The 16,309-nt window shown below is 44.2% G+C and overlaps 1 protein-coding gene and 1 pseudogene across 2 annotated transcripts; both read right to left on the bottom strand.

The window, feature by feature from the left end:
• Positions 1-998: 998 nt before the first annotated feature.
• Positions 999-10,486, bottom strand: marchf7 (membrane-associated ring finger (C3HC4) 7). Of its 2 annotated transcripts, none has more exons than XM_075485353.1 (11): positions 10,398-10,486; positions 8,276-8,473; positions 6,927-7,070; positions 6,617-6,788; positions 5,695-5,880; positions 4,398-5,583; positions 3,974-4,143; positions 3,762-3,865; positions 2,010-2,114; positions 1,773-1,821; positions 999-1,659 (listed from the first exon to the last, which is right to left on the bottom strand). In XM_075485353.1, exons 2-11 carry the CDS (start codon positions 8,462-8,464, stop codon positions 1,568-1,570), a joined length of 2,397 nt encoding a protein of 798 aa, XP_075341468.1. In that variant the 5' UTR covers positions 8,465-8,473; positions 10,398-10,486; the 3' UTR covers positions 999-1,567. The 2 variants fall into 2 exon arrangements, with proteins under 2 accessions (XP_075341468.1, XP_075341384.1); XM_075485269.1 differs by having other exon boundaries at positions 10,382-10,463.
• A 1,805-nt stretch (positions 10,487-12,291) lies between these two features.
• LOC142383492 (uncharacterized) lies at positions 12,292-15,079 on the bottom strand (annotated as a pseudogene).
• Between the last annotated feature and the right edge of the window lie 1,230 nt (positions 15,080-16,309).

The raw sequence follows: 16,309 nt of genomic DNA, 5'->3' as shown, positions 1-16,309 counted from the left end.
ACAGGAAGGCGGCCATTTTGGATGGAAATTGAGTTTTCGTGCCATTTGACCGATTCCACGCCTTGTATAAGATCGAACTTGTCCTACAGATTTAATGCTACAGACTTCAAACTTGGCCAGGTTACTCTTAAGACATGGGGGGAAACATTCATTGGACAACTTTTTCAAAACTTAAAGGGCATGGCCGTGGCGACGCTTTGATCACTCGCCACAAAAAATTAAGTTGCTTATAACTCCCACATACATTATCCAATCTGTCCCAAACTTCATAGGTGATATGCTGGACCCAGTCTGAACGCGTACATATAACATAGTGACATCCACCTTTAGCGCCACCTGCTGGTGGTTGTAAACGTCTTTTTTTTTTTTTCTACACCTCGCATTTGATCGAACTCCTACATATTTAATGCTAAAAGCTTCAAACTTGGCCAGGTTACTCTTAAGACATGGGGGGGGAAAATCATTGAAAAACCTTTCCAAACTGAACGGTGTGGGCGTGGCCAGGCGGTGAAAATCGTGTGATGGTGTTTGTGATTTCAAAGCCTTATCATCATCGCAACGTCATGAAACTTGGCACACATGTCCACCCTGTCGACCTCGTACGTATGTAAAGGGTATCGTGTGTGGGCGGCGCAAAATGGCTCAGTGGCGCCCCCTAGAAATGTTCAAAAACCCCTTTGCATTGGGGTTATGTGCTCATACGTACGCAGAGGGTATCGTGCGTGTGGGCGGAGCTGCGCGACTACGACGTCCAGCGCATGCCCAACGTGCGCACATCTCGGTCCCGCATACCACTTTAAAGGCTTAAAAATGAACAAATACATAAATGCTGCTTTATGATTCATTTTGCCTCCAAGCCCAGTTAAATCTAGAAAAAAAAAGAAAAAAAAAAAGACATTTTGCCATTCAAGATATTTATGAAGTGGCTCCTCGTTGCTTTTTCTGTGCTGGAAACATCAGAGGTTAAAAAAAAAAAATAGAACAAGGAGACTTAAAGGCAGTTTGCAATCCATCTTTATTCCCAAACTTAAAAGCACAAAACTCAGATTTCTACATCGTAAAGCATTTATGAAACAAAAAAAAAAATGTCAACAGAGTCTGTTGTCATTTTTAAAAATATGAGGAAATCAGAGAGAAGGAATAATCACCACTTTGTTTTTTAATATTCCGTCCCAAAATCTCCTTCCGTCACAGCTTAAGCACAAACCACTCATCGCTGTTGTCCTTTTCCTTTAACCTTTAAAGCACTTGTGGTAGAACCATTAAAAAGACTTGCATTTTTATTTCATTATACTTGAATAAAGTGCACTCTCAGAAAAACAGAAATAAAGTGGTCGTAGCCAAAATGTACATACGCAATAGTTCATTCCACGTTTGCATATCTGCAAAAGCCACCTGCAATAGAGATTAATCGGGTTCTGTGCGCTTGGCATTCCGTACTGCTGCTGCACCTCCGATGAACATGACATTGTCAAAGCATGAGTGGGAACTGGGTTAAGCTACCAAATTGGCATGGAAAAGCCCTGCAACCTCAGATCACGTGACCCATCTCACCGTGTTCACATTATCAATACTCCTCTTCGAGTTCGTCGTCCTCGTCTGAAAAGTCGACGGACGGTCTGTTGTCTCGCTCTTCGTCGTCGCTTTCGTCGCGGGGAACTGCAATCCAGAGACATCGAGTCAAATTGTGTGGCGGCGTGAAGGAAAATGCACAAAATATATCAGAGATAGTTCACTGCAGTGCACAGAAAAGCAAGAGCTGAGCAACATACTTTCAAGACTGTCCATGTGTTCGTGAAGAATTCTCACCAGGTTGAACAACTGGTGAGAAAGGAAACATTCGTCTTTCTCCAGATTTTGAAGTCTGACACAATTCAACACTAGAACATTTTGCCGTAATGTAATCTGATAGAAATACAATAGAGCTGGCTCTTCGGGCCCGAGCGGAGAGAGACTGATGAATTTAGCAGGTAAAAAATGTGCGTCTGCGGATGCGAGCGCCTTCTCACCCCAGCTGCATCGACTGCCCCAAGGACATCGGAGAACCTCTGCTCACAGAAATGTAGCAGCACCACCAGGTATAGGCCACTGCTGATGAACTCATCGTATTCTGACTGTGGAGTAAGAAGAAAGGCGTTTTAATACAATGCTGGTTTTTAGTCTGCAGCATGCAGCCTAGCTTACTGTGTCTCCTGTAGTGTTCTTTCATGTACGTCAGTCTTAAATTTAAGTGAGTTCATGTAGATGGAACTGATGGAAACTAGTTTGCATTCTCAGTCAGAGACATTTCGAAAGCTCTCCTCAAATCTTGACACTCGTATACCAAGAACTTAGAGCTCGCAGCAAAGCGTCAAGGCTGTTTTACATGAGCCCCTTTCACACAGAGACGGTGCTATATAATGCGACTATGTCGCCTTTGCACATTAACACCGATTAAAACCAATTATAACGCCACCCCCGTGTGTGCTTGTGGACAGCATGCTGGCATTCTGTAATCAGAGGCATGACGTGCAACAACAACACTTGGCGTTGAAAGCTATGCCAGCTTTCAGAGTCATCAATTTCACTCCAACTCTTTAAAAGGTGCAACAACAAAACCAGACAGTCATTCTGTGTCGTTTACATGGAACAGTGTAAATGAAGCCGCAGCAGACAACAGACTGAAAAAGGCTCCAGATAATCTACATTTCTTACACTTTGGTTTATTCATCCAAAATCTGATGACATTTGACGCAATTAGAGCAGATTCGCTTATTTTAAATGTCACATTTAAATCATTCAAGTGTCAGCATTCACTTTGTCTCGTTTGTTTAGTTTGTTGCATTCTTTCTAGGGCTGGGCGAGTTAATTTTTTTTTAGGGCTTATGTGCCTTTGATTGATAGGAAAGTTCAGAGAGACAGGAAGCAGGGGGCAGAGAGAGGGGGAACAACACGCAGCACAGTGCTGTCCAATGCGGGACTCGAACCGGGGCCAGCTGCAGTGAGGACTATAGCCTCTTGTACATGGGGCGCCTGCTCAACCCACTGCGCCACAGACCACACCTGTTTTATTATTGTAAAACTCTGTTGCTCACAGGCTTTTATTTTGTAAAAGTCTGTTGCTGTCTGCAGCGGAACCGGAAAAGAAAGTAATCGGCGGATCCACCAAACATGGAGAAGGGTACGGAACTTTTACTCGGCCATTTTCATTTTAAAGTTCTTCCAGACGGTGGAGTCGACAGAACCAAAGTCATCTGTAAACACTGCCAAGTTGAATTGTCTTATCACCGTAGTAGTTCCAGTCTAAAATATCACTTAAAGGCAAAACACACAACTGATAGCAGCAAGTCATTCAAAGAAACAGACAGTGGAGCGAGGCTTCTACATAAAAACTACAGAAAGATGCTGATGTTAAAAGTGTGTTTGCACAACAAATGTTGTGGCACTTTCATTCATATGGCAGCACATTTAGAATAAAACTAAATGCTAAAAGCTATATACTACCTTTGAATTCATTTTTGGATTTTGCGTACAAATGCGATTAATCAGGGAAATCATGTGATTAATTAGATTAAAATATCTAATCGTTGCCCAGCCCTAATTCTTTCATTTTAATCCATGTTTATTTCTCCAGTAAAGGGAAAAAAAAAGCATGATCAAATGATTCAGCAACAACAAATGTTCATTTTCTAAATTTAAGAGAAGAAAAAAAAAAAAAAAAAAAAAAAAAAAAAGACTGCAGATGTAAACTGGTTTTCTCTAAAGCAGGTGAAATAACTCACTTGCACGTGTGTCCTGTACAACTCCTGAATGTTGAAGTTGTCAATGTTCAAGCGCAGCTTCTCCTTACAGAGTTCACAGGTTGTTATGGCCTCGAGATTTGTGCCTGTGAGGAAAGAGATGAGGGGAAAAAGAAAAGATACATGTATAACATGCGACTGTGGATGTTGGGCAGTACTGACAGAGGCCGCCCTTTGTGTGAGATCATGTTTACCGGAGCCAATCTTGGAGCGAAGCCACCTCTTGATGCATTCCTGATGGACGTACTGCAGACTGCCTGTACAGCGGCAGGGCTGAATCAGTGGATTGGCGGCAGAATCCTCCCCCATCTGGCAGATTCGGCAAAGGTCCCCTTCTTCTTCATCAGAATCCTCCAGCAGCAGTCTATGGGAGGAAAGGATGATAAACATTTAAACTTGTAACACAGTGTGTGCAATTAACTTATTCTGCTTTTTAAACAAGAACTTTCACTTCAAGTACAGATGCTGAACTTTGAGAAGATAAAGAGAGACAAGTAGCCGTTGAAATAAAATCGGCTGAAGCTGAATAGCAAAATACTTCAAAACTAGACTGAGACGCCAGTCAAACACAGCACAGGTAGATAACAAGACATTTAACTTGTGTGGGAGATCCATTACCTCTCTTTGATCTTGCGCAGCTTCTCTTGATCCCTGCTGGAAACGGTCTTCTCCTTCTGGCTCTCCAGCTGGCTCTCGACACCTCCCAACGGACCCGCAGGAACTGAAATATAATCAAATACTCCGACCCTGCGACGCGGCGATAATGTAATAGAAGCATTTTCAAGTTCAGGTAACACTTCGTCCTCAAGTCTGCAAGCACGACTGGCACCAAAAGCATCTAACCCAACTGCTCCTTCCTCTTCCTCCTCTTCTTCTTCTTCCTCCTCTTCTTCTTCTTCTTCATCCTCCTCCTCAACATCATCATCATCTTGCGATGCCTTGTGATCGAGGTCATCCCACCTTCTCAGCAAGTGCTGTGGATGGCTGTAGCCTTCTTGTGAATCTGAAGCTGAGTGTGCACTATCTTCCCTTGTGTGTCTTCTGAGGCGGGAGAGGAGGGGAGGACAGCGGCCACGGAGGGAGGAAGACAACCAGGAGGATCTTCTTCCTCCTCCACTGCTGTTGCTATTACTACTGCCAACGGCAGGCTCTCTCCACGATGACACTGCGGGCTGAGCTAAGCCACTACGATAGCCATCACTGTTGCTTTCCTGAATAGGGGAGAGGTCTGCTCTGTGATTCCTGAGGCTACCCAAGGTCGTCTCCGACTTTCCGATGTCCGTGCCCACACTAGAAGTCCTGGCTCCGTCGTCACTGTCCACGGACTCCCCACCAGTCGATGGACTGTCGTCGTCAAGGGAGCGAACACTGGAGGACCCGCTGGAAGAATCTTGACTGGACCGCCGTGAGAACAGACGAGACAAAAGGCGACGCGTGGAGCTGCGGCCGTCTGGTTCTCCACCTTCAGGAGCCGGCCTTGGGAGCGCTGCCTCAGGCCTGGCAACGGGAGCGGTGTACCGCGGGGTGTGAGAGGAGTAGGAAGAAGAGGTATCCAGTGATCTGCGGTTTCCTGCTGGTTCCTGAGATGAGTGGAGGATGGATGATCCATTGGAGAAACGGGTTGAGGTTCTGCTGCTGAAGTCGCGCGCCAGTGGAGACGTCCGCTGAGATGTGGAGGATGAGAAGTGGCGACTCAGTGAGCCTTCTCGGGCAGCGGAGGTGGAGGAGAAGGAGGAGGGAGAGTAGGTAGTTTCTTTGGGACGAGCTCCTTGTGCATATGTGGACATTACCCTGTCAGTTGGATCTGAAATGAAGGAGGGGAGAAGCAACCTGTGTGAGACTGGCACGTCTTTAACAACACGTTTAGAAAAGTTGTGTACTACGTGCATGGGTTCACATCACAAAATGTGCCTACACAATGAGGAAACCAATCCAGGAGTCCGAGCATGTCTTTCTCCCAGACTTGAGAGGCGAGGTTCGTTCTTAGTCTCTTGCTCTCGCCTGGACAACAGTGGCTTTGAGGAGGAAGACGATGGCCGTGAGCGTAAATGGCTTGAGCTCCACGACGAATCAAAAGTGTCGCTCAGTTTTTCACCTGCTCCTGTTCAGGGATAGAACAGAGACAACTGACTGCAGTATTTGTTCTTAATTAGTCTGGCGGGGAAATTGCTCAACAGAATATGAGCAGACTCGACACTTCTAGATGTCCAGCAAAATATCGCTGCCAGACGGAGCATTTAAAAACAAACTCCATAGACGTCAAGAAATGTAATTTTTTCAGTTTAAACATCGCATACTTATTTTAAAAGAAGACTTTTGAGTATCTGGGTCTTGTGAAATTATGGTTAATAAGAACTCGATCCATGCTGAGTGGATCCACTGGAGCTACAGCACATTTGAGACCCATCTATAACATTCTGTAAGGGGTAGAGATATATAAATCACACATTGCAAACGACTGTACCGCAAACAACAGTTCTTAAGAAAAGCCTAGATGTTGCTAATTAATTGCAGCAGGTTATACCATTAGCGTACTGATGCAGTAAAGTTAACAGCTGCTAAGAGAGTTATAAAAGGGAACACTGAACTGAAAATCCTGTTTAATCAAAATGAACATAAAAAAAAAAAACCAGATCCAATTAAAAGGTTCGACACATCTCAATCACTTTGACTGAGAACCTTCGTCTATGACTACAATGCTCAGACCAGCCTGTGCTGGCGAGCGCTCCAGAAAAACTTGCAGACTGAAGTACTGCGTCTGATCCAGAGTGTTTAGACACGCGCTCCTTTGATCAACGGTCTTTCCTAGTGATCTTGACAGGTGACATATTCCATACCTCTACCACTGCTGAGCCCAGTACTGGAATAGGTGGATCCTGTAACTGAGGTGCTGGTCGGTCTTGAGTACAGTCCTCTGTTGCTGTACGAAAGTTTGGCCCTTTTATAATCGGCATCATCAGTGGCACTCAACAAACCAGAGCCGATTCCTGACCTCCCCTCAAAATCAGTCTGTTAAAAGAGATGGCAGACATTACAAACGTTAGAGTAACAAAAAAAACATTTATTAAGTATTATTCCTTGAACCTCTACCCTAAAAAAGGTTTTGTACATAAAACCAGGCAGCTTTGACTGCTGTAGCTTCAGTACCAGTTTGCTCCTACTGCTGAGAGACGATTCGGCCCACGGGCGGTCGTAAGATCTGCTGGCCGACGTCAAAGAAGGCAGTTTCCAGCTGGTGGAGCGAGTGTCAGAGCTGCTGTAGTCTCTTGTCGAGCCAAGGAGCCGAGAACTCTTCAAAAGGAGGCAAGGTTAGGCATAATATTAGTTTGTGCTCATGCCTGAGCGTTGTTTCGATGTGCAGTTCCTCATTTTGTTGCATCCTGTGCTCTTAGCATAAAAACAAACGTGTGGATGATGACGCAACACATCCTCTTACAGTTTGTGCTTCCTGTGTGCCAAGAAATGAAGCAATACCCAGAAAAATAAGAAAACTAAAAGCTGATCTCAATATAGACATGAAACACTTTTGAAAAACTGACTTTAGAAATGTTAAAGAGTGGAATTATGTTGTAAGCAGGCCTGTGCAACTCACCAACTTAAAAAAAAAAAAAAGCAGATGTTTTGTTCCTGTAGACCACTTAATGTCTGCAGTGCACATCTTTCTTTGTAAATATTCCTGTTTAGGTTATTGGAAAGTGTTTAAGATGGGGAATGAAATTCTTTTCAACTTTCAACAAGATTTTCAACTATTTTTGAAAATAATACCACCAATCTGTGATCATCTTAGCATGAGTAATAATAACAGACAGATAAATAATAATAACAACAGTAAAAAAGTAGTTTATTACATCTAAACAACCAGCTTGGACCCTTCAGAGAACGAAGGAAAAAAAAAACGAAAAAAAAAAAAACAGAAACCACAGGACAGGACCCTGGTAAATAGTAACATTATCTTCTGAAACAGACCTTGATGAGAGGCAGGACTGAAATACACTCAAGGAATCTAGGCTGTCCTATAAAAAGATCTCCGAACGAAGTGTCGGCTGTTGCACCACTGATTTACGTAGTCAGCTACTGTATCATGCTCCAAAGGGAACCTGTGAGAAAAGAGCTTATTTGAATGCCAAGTCTGTGGAACACACTAGAAAGGCAGAAGACATGCAACAACAGGGAGAGTGACACAAATGTGCACAAGTTGCTGTTGATCTTGATTTTTTGCCCATCTTAAAAACGACACGTTTACAGGTGACATCGTCTCGACCACAAAAAAGAAAACATGCATCCGAAAAACCTAACGTGAAACTAGACGTGCCACTTCAACAAGTAGCATAAAGTGATTGAATAAACAGGGTTCGTGGTCCATTTGAAGCCTATATTCTGTGCGCAAACCCTCAGAGGACACGGTATATTTAACCGAAAAAAAGCAATAACATGTTCAATTCCTAACCAATGAGCATTCAAGTGTAATAAGCCTGTGTGCTGTTCCATCAGCCTACCTGCTTATCCATGTCTGCTTTGTAAGGTGATGATGCCCTTGGAAAGCGGTCATTATTCAGCACCGTCTCCCTACCGTACAACCTGCTGGAGGCCAGTGATGAGGAGGAAGAGGAGACTGTCGGACTGGATGTGTAGGAGGACCTTGTGCTGGACAGACAAAAAGGAAGTCTGCGAGACCGGGAGTCCATCACGGATTGCTTTGAACAAGTCAAGACGAAAAAAAAAAAAGAAAAATCAAAGGATGTTGCTGCAACAGAAAACACTAAAGACTACTTAAGCATTTGAAATTCTGATGTGCAAATGGGAAGTTAGTTTTCATCTAAAACCATCCATGATGCCCAAATGCAATCCAAATGCACCGTAAAGACTGCTAACAGTTGTAGACCCGTTTAGAAACGAGGCTTGGTGGGGCTGCGTGTTTCCATATCTGACTTGTTGATGGAGCGCACATGACAGTGAGTCTGTACACATAAAACTAGCCTGTATGCTCCTTCCTGGACTTGGTATCAGAGTCACGGCACCTATCTTTGGGACTATGAACTCTGTCACATGAACATGACACTACCAAGCATCTATGAAGCAAAGATGCTCGTCAACACCAACAAGACACTCCCTCACACAATTTGTTATTTACAAGCATTACGGTGTAGAATCAAGTAAATTGTATCCTTCTCATATTCTTGCAGGTAACCCTAAAAGCTAATAAATCTGTGACAGCACCTCCTGACCAAAGAGAGAGGCCTACTGACGTAAAGGTGCCTCTGTCCGCATTTCTCCCTGGTAGTGATATTGATACACAGATTTTTGCTGCAGCACCTGTGGATAAAGATAGCTCAGCTGGGCAGCAGGTTGTCAGGCTGAAATGACGTGCTGTAAATAAGGCCAAATGACAAAAATAATTTATCTGAAACAGAGCACTGAAAACCTTGGACCGCAGGCAACAAGATGTTCCCAAAGATCTAGCTAAATGATTCATCGTTAAAACAAAATTGTGTCAAGGAATTCAAGGCCTCAAGAGGCAAAGCAAGAACAGCAACTACTGTAAATATTCAAGAGCGATGTGTTTAATTACTAGTTGAAACAAATAGCTCCATAATTGTGGATAAATACAATATACCCTCAGCTGCCACTTCTTTACATTAATATTACAAAGAAAAAAAAAATCTATGTAGTAAAAAGAAAAGTGTCATACAGGCTGTACAATAATCTATCAACTTCAACTTGGTGTTTTGTACACTGTATTTTGAAGTATTTTTGTCTCACACTGATATTTCTTACTGTTGATTAATGCCGATTCAAATGAGCCCATTTAAAAACAATGTGGGGCCACATCATAAAACAGAAACAAACTCCTGGCTCCAAAATGCCCATGAAGATGAATCAGTGCTTCTCGAATACCTCTTAATGACAGTAGAGACATTTCACACCTCGTTGATTATTACGCTGCATTAGCTTAATCTTGCCGACTACAACACGATCACATTTTATGAATAAAAGTGGCACGGCTGACAGTTGCATGGCGGATGTAGTAACGCCCTGTGATAATGTACTTGGATTGTCCCGTAATCAAATCAGTGCCTGGGGGTACCTTGAGAATAGTTGTTCATTAACGCCAGAAAATACAGTAGACCTCCAATAGAGCTTTTGACAACCTACTTTTAGACTCGGCCAAGTGTAGTGCATTTGCATTAAAGATCTAGCATCAACATTAGCCTAGCGTTGTCTCCGTTCGTCCTGCTCGCGACTTCACGTCACTGTTGATTCTTTGCACTGTCAAACAAATTAAATTCCATCGCACAGGACAGCGTGGTGTTAGCTAACCTAACTGCGAGATAGTAAAGTAGCTGCTGTGCTTAACGTCAGAAACCGTGTTGTCGAAAAATAGTTAGCGGTATGGTATCATGATAGTTTAGCTGCTGTTTTCTGACGATTCGACTTTGCAACGGCTGCCAACAGCACGGTTAGCTTCCAGCTAGCCGCTTATCTCTTCAGCTCACTTGCCCTAACCTCCCGACATTTCACAGTGGCGCTAAGCTAAACGTCGAATGGCGTTACACAAAGACAGACAAATGAGGTGAAGGAAATCACGAAACACTGTGCTTTACCAGCATATGCGCTCACCTCTTCTCTCAGTCTTCCTTGTTTTTGCACAACAGTAACGATGGCGTCCGTGCTGGCTGGTGTTGACGCAGAAGGTTAAGTGATTTGCATTGACCCGGGGGGAGTGGTTTAAAAGGTTCAGGTAGTTGTTTGTGCACATGGTTCATCCATGTTCCGTCTAAATTAGCCCCGAAATTAGAAACGACAAGAAGACACCAAATCACTCATATTTGTGCTTTTCACTGAATCCTCAGTTAACAAGGGAACGTACGGAGATCGTTCCGCGAACGCTCAAGCATTTGTTACATGGAGTTGCATCGGAGATGTGCTAATAATTATGATTACAATTAATTGAATTCCAATTGGCTTGAATTGCACTTTAGTATTCAAGTGCCTTGAGTTTACATTTGTTGTATTTGACGCTATATAAATAAAAAAAATGAATTGATTGTGCGTGCGTGCGCCCCGGGCTGAAGTAATCACACAACGATGCAGCACCAAAGATCGCCTATGAATCTCATTTGATTTGATTTAATGGTGAATCTAAACTGATTTGAACCCCGCAGCTTTTGATGAGTCATACCAATTCACAGCTAGGCAGAAAGCAGAACTTGCGTTCTAAGAATAGTTTAATGGATGGGACTTCTATGGAAGTTTTTCTGTGCCATCAGAGTTTGAATACGAATTTCTAATATCGAATTTTACAGCATCAAAATCAGACTTTGAATTTGAAAAACCAACAGTGGAAAAAAAAAAATTCAGTGGAAAAAAATTCAACTTCAAAAAAATCTGTGGAAAAAGAACCAGACTTAACATCCGGGTAAACAGAGAGAAGCAATCGATCCCTGTCTCAATTCATCCAACGGCAGCCAATCAAGTTACGCTACTACATTGGACAGATCAGCCATGTCCACCAACGCGGGAGATGGTGCTTTGGTGAGTGAGTTTACTTTATTTGCCATTTGTGTTAATAAAATTGAGTAATAGATATTATCTATTGAGCTGATCTGATGAATTGAGACAGGGATCGATTGCTTTTCCCTGTTTACCTGGATGTTGAGTCTGGTTCTTTTTCCACTGAATTTTTTTTTTCCACTGTTGGTTTTTCAAATTCAAAGTCTTATTTTGATGCTGTAAAAATTCAATATTAGAAATTCGTATTCAAACTCTGATGGCACAGAAAAACTTCCATAGACTTCTGTTGGAAAAGCTGTTTTTAAACTTACAAAAATTACTCAGATCTCAAAGGCGCTGTTAAACTGATCAAATATGGTGGGCTCTGTAAGAAAATATCTTTCTGTCATCGCAGTTTGATATAGACCACCCATATGTACAGTGCATTCGGAAAGTATTCAGACCCCCTTCAATTTCTCACTATTTGTTATGTTGCAGCCTTATGTTAAAATCATTCAAATTAATTTTTTCCCTGTCAATCTACACTCAGCACCCTATAATGACAGCACAAACACAGAATTATAGAAATTTTTGCAAATTTATTCAAAAAGAAAAACTGAAATATCACAAGAACTTAAGTATTCAGACCCTTTGCTCAGTACTTAGTAGAGGCACCTTTTTGAGACAGTACAGCCATGAGTCTTCTCGGGAATGATGTCACAAGTTTTTCACACCTGGATGTGGGGATTTTCTGCCACTCTTCCTTGCAGATCCTATCCAGCTCTGTCAGGTTGGATGGGGAACGTTGGTGGACAGCCATTTTTAGGTCCCTCCAGAGATGTTCAATTGGTTTTAAGTCAGGGCTCTGGCTGGGCCATTTAAGGACATTCACTGAATTGTTCCTAAGCCACGCCTGTGTTAATTTGGCTGTGTGCTTCGGGTCATTGTCATGTTGGAAGGTGAACCTTCGGCCCAGTCTGAGGTCTTGAGCACTCTGGACAAGGTTTTCATCCAGGATATCTTAGTATTTGCAGCGTTCATCTTTCCTTGAATCACAACCAGTCGCCCCGTCCCTGCAGCTGAAAAACACCCCCATAGCATGATGCTGCCACCACCATGCTTCACTGTTGGGATGGTATTGGGTAGGTGATGAGCAGTGCCTAGTTTCCTCCACACATACCGCTTAGAATTAAGACCAAAATAGTTGAATCTTGGTCTCATCAGACCAGAGAATCTTCTTTCTCACAGTCTGGGAGTCCTTTTGGTGTTTTTTTGCAAACTCTATCCGGGCTTTCATGTGTCTTGCACAGAGGAGAGGCTTCTGTCTGGCCACTCTGCCATATAGCCAAGATTGATGGAGGGCTGCAGTGATGGTTGTCTTTCTGCAACTTTCTCCCATATCCACACAGGATCTCTGGAGCTCAGCCAGAGTCGTCTTTGGGTTCTTGGTTACCTCTCGCACCAAGACTCTTCTCCCCCGACTGCTCAGTTTGGCCGGTTGGCCGGACGGCCAGCTCTAGGAAGAGTCCTGGTTGTCTGAAACTTCTTCCATTTGAGAATTATTGAGGCCACAGTGCTCTTAGGAACATTAAGTGCAGCCTAAATTCTTTTGTAGCCCTGGCCAGATCTGTGCCTTGCCACAATTTAGTCTCGGAGCTTTTCTGGCAGTTCCTTTGACCTCTAATATGCACTGTGAGCTGTAAGGCCTTATATAGACAGGTGTGTGCCTTTCCAAATCATGCCCAATCAATTTAAGTCAGCACAGGTGGACTCTAATGAAGGTGTAGAACCATCTCAAAGGTGATCAAAAGAAATGGACAGCACCTGAGTTAAATACGTGAGTGTCACAGCAAAGGGTCGGAATACTTATGTTCACATGATTTTTCAGTTTTTCTTTGGTAATTAATTTGCAATTTTTTAAAAAAATTCTGAGCTTGTGCTGTCATTATAGGGTGCAGAGTGTAGATTGATGGGGAAAAAAATAATTTAAATGATTTTAACATAACAGTGCATCATTACAAATGGTGTAAAATTGAAGGGGGTCTGAATACTTTCCGAATGCACTGTATAATGACAGTATGGTCATAGAATAAATACAAGCCCAGGTACGTGCATGCACCTGATTTCTCTGCATAATTGTGACGTGGATACAAAAATCCAACACAGCTGTAATGAATTATGTCAGATAATGTTGGAAACTGTTTTATAGCTGCAATCAACGGATACCTTTAAAAAGGCAATCAAATAGCCCTGAGTGTTTTTTGCTTAGGTCGATTAAAAACAAGAGGTGATTGTTTAATCGCATAAATGTCTGTATACCCAGAACTGTTTCCACAAAGAAAATATTTGTACAACTGTCAGTGCTCAAAGTCATGACATTCATTACATTACATTACATTACGGTCATTTTGCAGACGCTTTTAACCAAAGCGACTTACAATAAGTGCGTTCAACATCGGTAGGCAAAAGAACTTCAGGTCACAAGAAATCATAAGTGCATTTCCTTCCAAAACCAAACAGCTAAGAGCAAAACTAGTGCTAGAGTAAGTGCGATAAGTCAGGTACCTCAGCCTCTCACCAACTGCACACCAGTCACAGCGGGGTGGGGATGCAAACCCTGGTTTGGGTAGGGGAAGAAATAAAAGAGGTAAGAAAAGCAGGAATGGGATTCAAACCCTGGTTCGGGTAGGGGGTAATGAAAATATAGAGGGTGCCAGTGGTGGAGGAAACAATAAGTGCGTAAGGAACTAGGACGGAGCAGGTGATGTCCTAAGAGGGCGGATCTGGGTAGCATTTCCTGAAGAGATGGGTTTTCAGCCTGCGGCGAAAGATGGGCAGCGACTCAGCTGTCCTGATATCAGTCGGGAGATCGTTCCACCATCGGGGTGCCAGAACAGAGAAAAGCCGTGACCGTGTCGATCGTGCACAGGGACCCCTGAGTGACGGGGCAGCAAGGCGCCTGGTGGCCGCAGAGCGAAGTGGTCGGGCGGGGGTGTAGGGCTTGACCATAGCCTGGAGGTATGAAGGAGCTGTTCCTTCCACTGCCCTGTAGGCCAGCACCAGAGTCTTAAACTGGATGTGAGCAGCTACAGGGAGCCAGTGTAGAGAGCGGAGAAGGGGAGTGGTGTGGGAGAACTTGGGGAGGTTGAACACCAGATGAGCAGCAGCTTTCTGAACCAGCTCCAGAGGTCTGATGGCAGAGGCCGGGGCGCCAGCAAGGAGGGAGATGCAGTAGTCCAGGCGGGAGATGACAAGAGCCTGGATGAGCACCTGTGCTGCCTTGTCGGTGAGGAAGGGGTGAATCCTCCGGATGTTGTAGAGGAAGAATCGGCAGGAACGGGTCACTGATGCGATGTTTGGCGAGAACGACAGTTGGCCAGGGTCACACCCAGATTTCTCGCGGTCCGGGTTGATGTCACCACGGAGTCATCCATGGTGATGGCCAGATCTGGGAATGGGCAGCCCTTCCCCGGGAGAAACACCAGCTCAGTCTTGTCCAGGTTGAGCTTAAGGTGGTGCATCGACATCCACCCCGAGATGTCTGCCAGGCACGCAGCAATGTGTGCTTCCACTTGGGTGTCAGAAGGGGGAAAAGACAGAATCAGCTGGGTGTCGTCTGCATAGCAATGGTAGGAAAAGTTATGGGAGTGGATGACAGAACCAAGAGATGATGTGTAGAGGGAGAAAAGAAGAGGACCCAAGACCGAACCTTGGGGAACCCCAGTGGTGAGCCTATGTGGCTTCGACACAGACCTTCTCAGTGTGGCCTGGTAGGAGCGATCTGTCAGGTAGGATGAGAACATGAACATTCCTTTTTTTGTGACACAATAATACTTAAGGAAAATACTGTAACGACCCAGAATAAGGTTAAAAGCACACAGCTGGCTTGTTCCTCCTCTCCCTGTCAATCACTGGACCGCAGGTCATGTCACTCAGGTGTGGGCTGGTGATTGGGGGAGAGGAGTGGGCGTGAGCCAGTCTGTGTGCAGGTTTGGTGTTCTCCTGGGGTTGGTTGCGGCGCAGGACAGAGTCACCCGTGTTCTGCGATTGTACTGCTTGTATATTTTAATAAAGAGCCGTTCGGCAACCGCCGTTCTCAGAGCCTCCGTGAAGTCATTACACTGGTGTCAGAAGTGATTTCGGACAGTAGACGACGTTCTGTCGGACTGGTTGTACATTGCTCTCGGATTAGCCTGTTAGCCGGAGCTAGTGGCGAAGCATGGATGTGAAGCGGAAAGTATGGGTGAAAGACGAGGTGAGCGGAGACGAGGAGAAAGACGGCGCCTACAGATGGTCGGCGGATGCGGTCAGTGACTTAACGAGGGCTGCACAGGAGGCGAGAGACCGTGTAACGCTAGTCGTCCATTGTTCTGTCAACGCAAGCCGTATCCAACGCATTCAGTTCATTTTCAATGAAATCCGGCCGATCGTTGTCGCCGTGCTTGCAAAGCATGCTGGGATTCCGGCACGGCGAGTGGGGGACCTGCGGCAAGTCAAAAAGTTGGGCTCGCTCGAAGTTTATGCAAATTTGCCACGGCAGACGTAGTGCGTTACCCAATGACAGTAGATCATGTAGTTTTTTTCCCTTTGTTTATTCACCCCTGAACGTTTCGGGTATTGCTCATGTCATTGCTATTGCGGGCAAAATGAACAGCAGCAGTGGCCAGAATGGCTGTGCTAAAACGATTGTAGGCGAATAAACACACCTAAAACATCAGGCAATTGTGTGAGCATCTCCACTTTTGCAGTAAAGTAATGACCATCAAGGAATAGGTTCAATCCAGTGCATCAAATTCTTTCATGGGCAGAGGTGGAGTAGTGGATTAAACGTTATCAATAATTGTGATAGGCATTCATTTCAACAAAAGAACCAAATCACACCCATGGCCATGTTTTCACAAGATGTCTTGTTCATGTTTCATTTTCAAATCAGAGAAAAGGTGCAGGGACAGGTGATGCAGCGAGAAGGAGATCTCCTGTGTCGCAGCAGCAGCACAATAGCAGCTCTCCTCGCTCGCAGATCCACATCCATGGTGCAA

Source organism: Odontesthes bonariensis, chromosome 1 (genome assembly GCF_027942865.1).
Source record: "Odontesthes bonariensis isolate fOdoBon6 chromosome 1, fOdoBon6.hap1, whole genome shotgun sequence".
Lineage (NCBI taxonomy): Eukaryota > Metazoa > Chordata > Actinopteri > Atheriniformes > Atherinopsidae > Odontesthes > Odontesthes bonariensis.
Note: the sequence above shows the minus strand (reverse complement) of the source record. Positions and strands in the feature narration are given on the sequence as shown.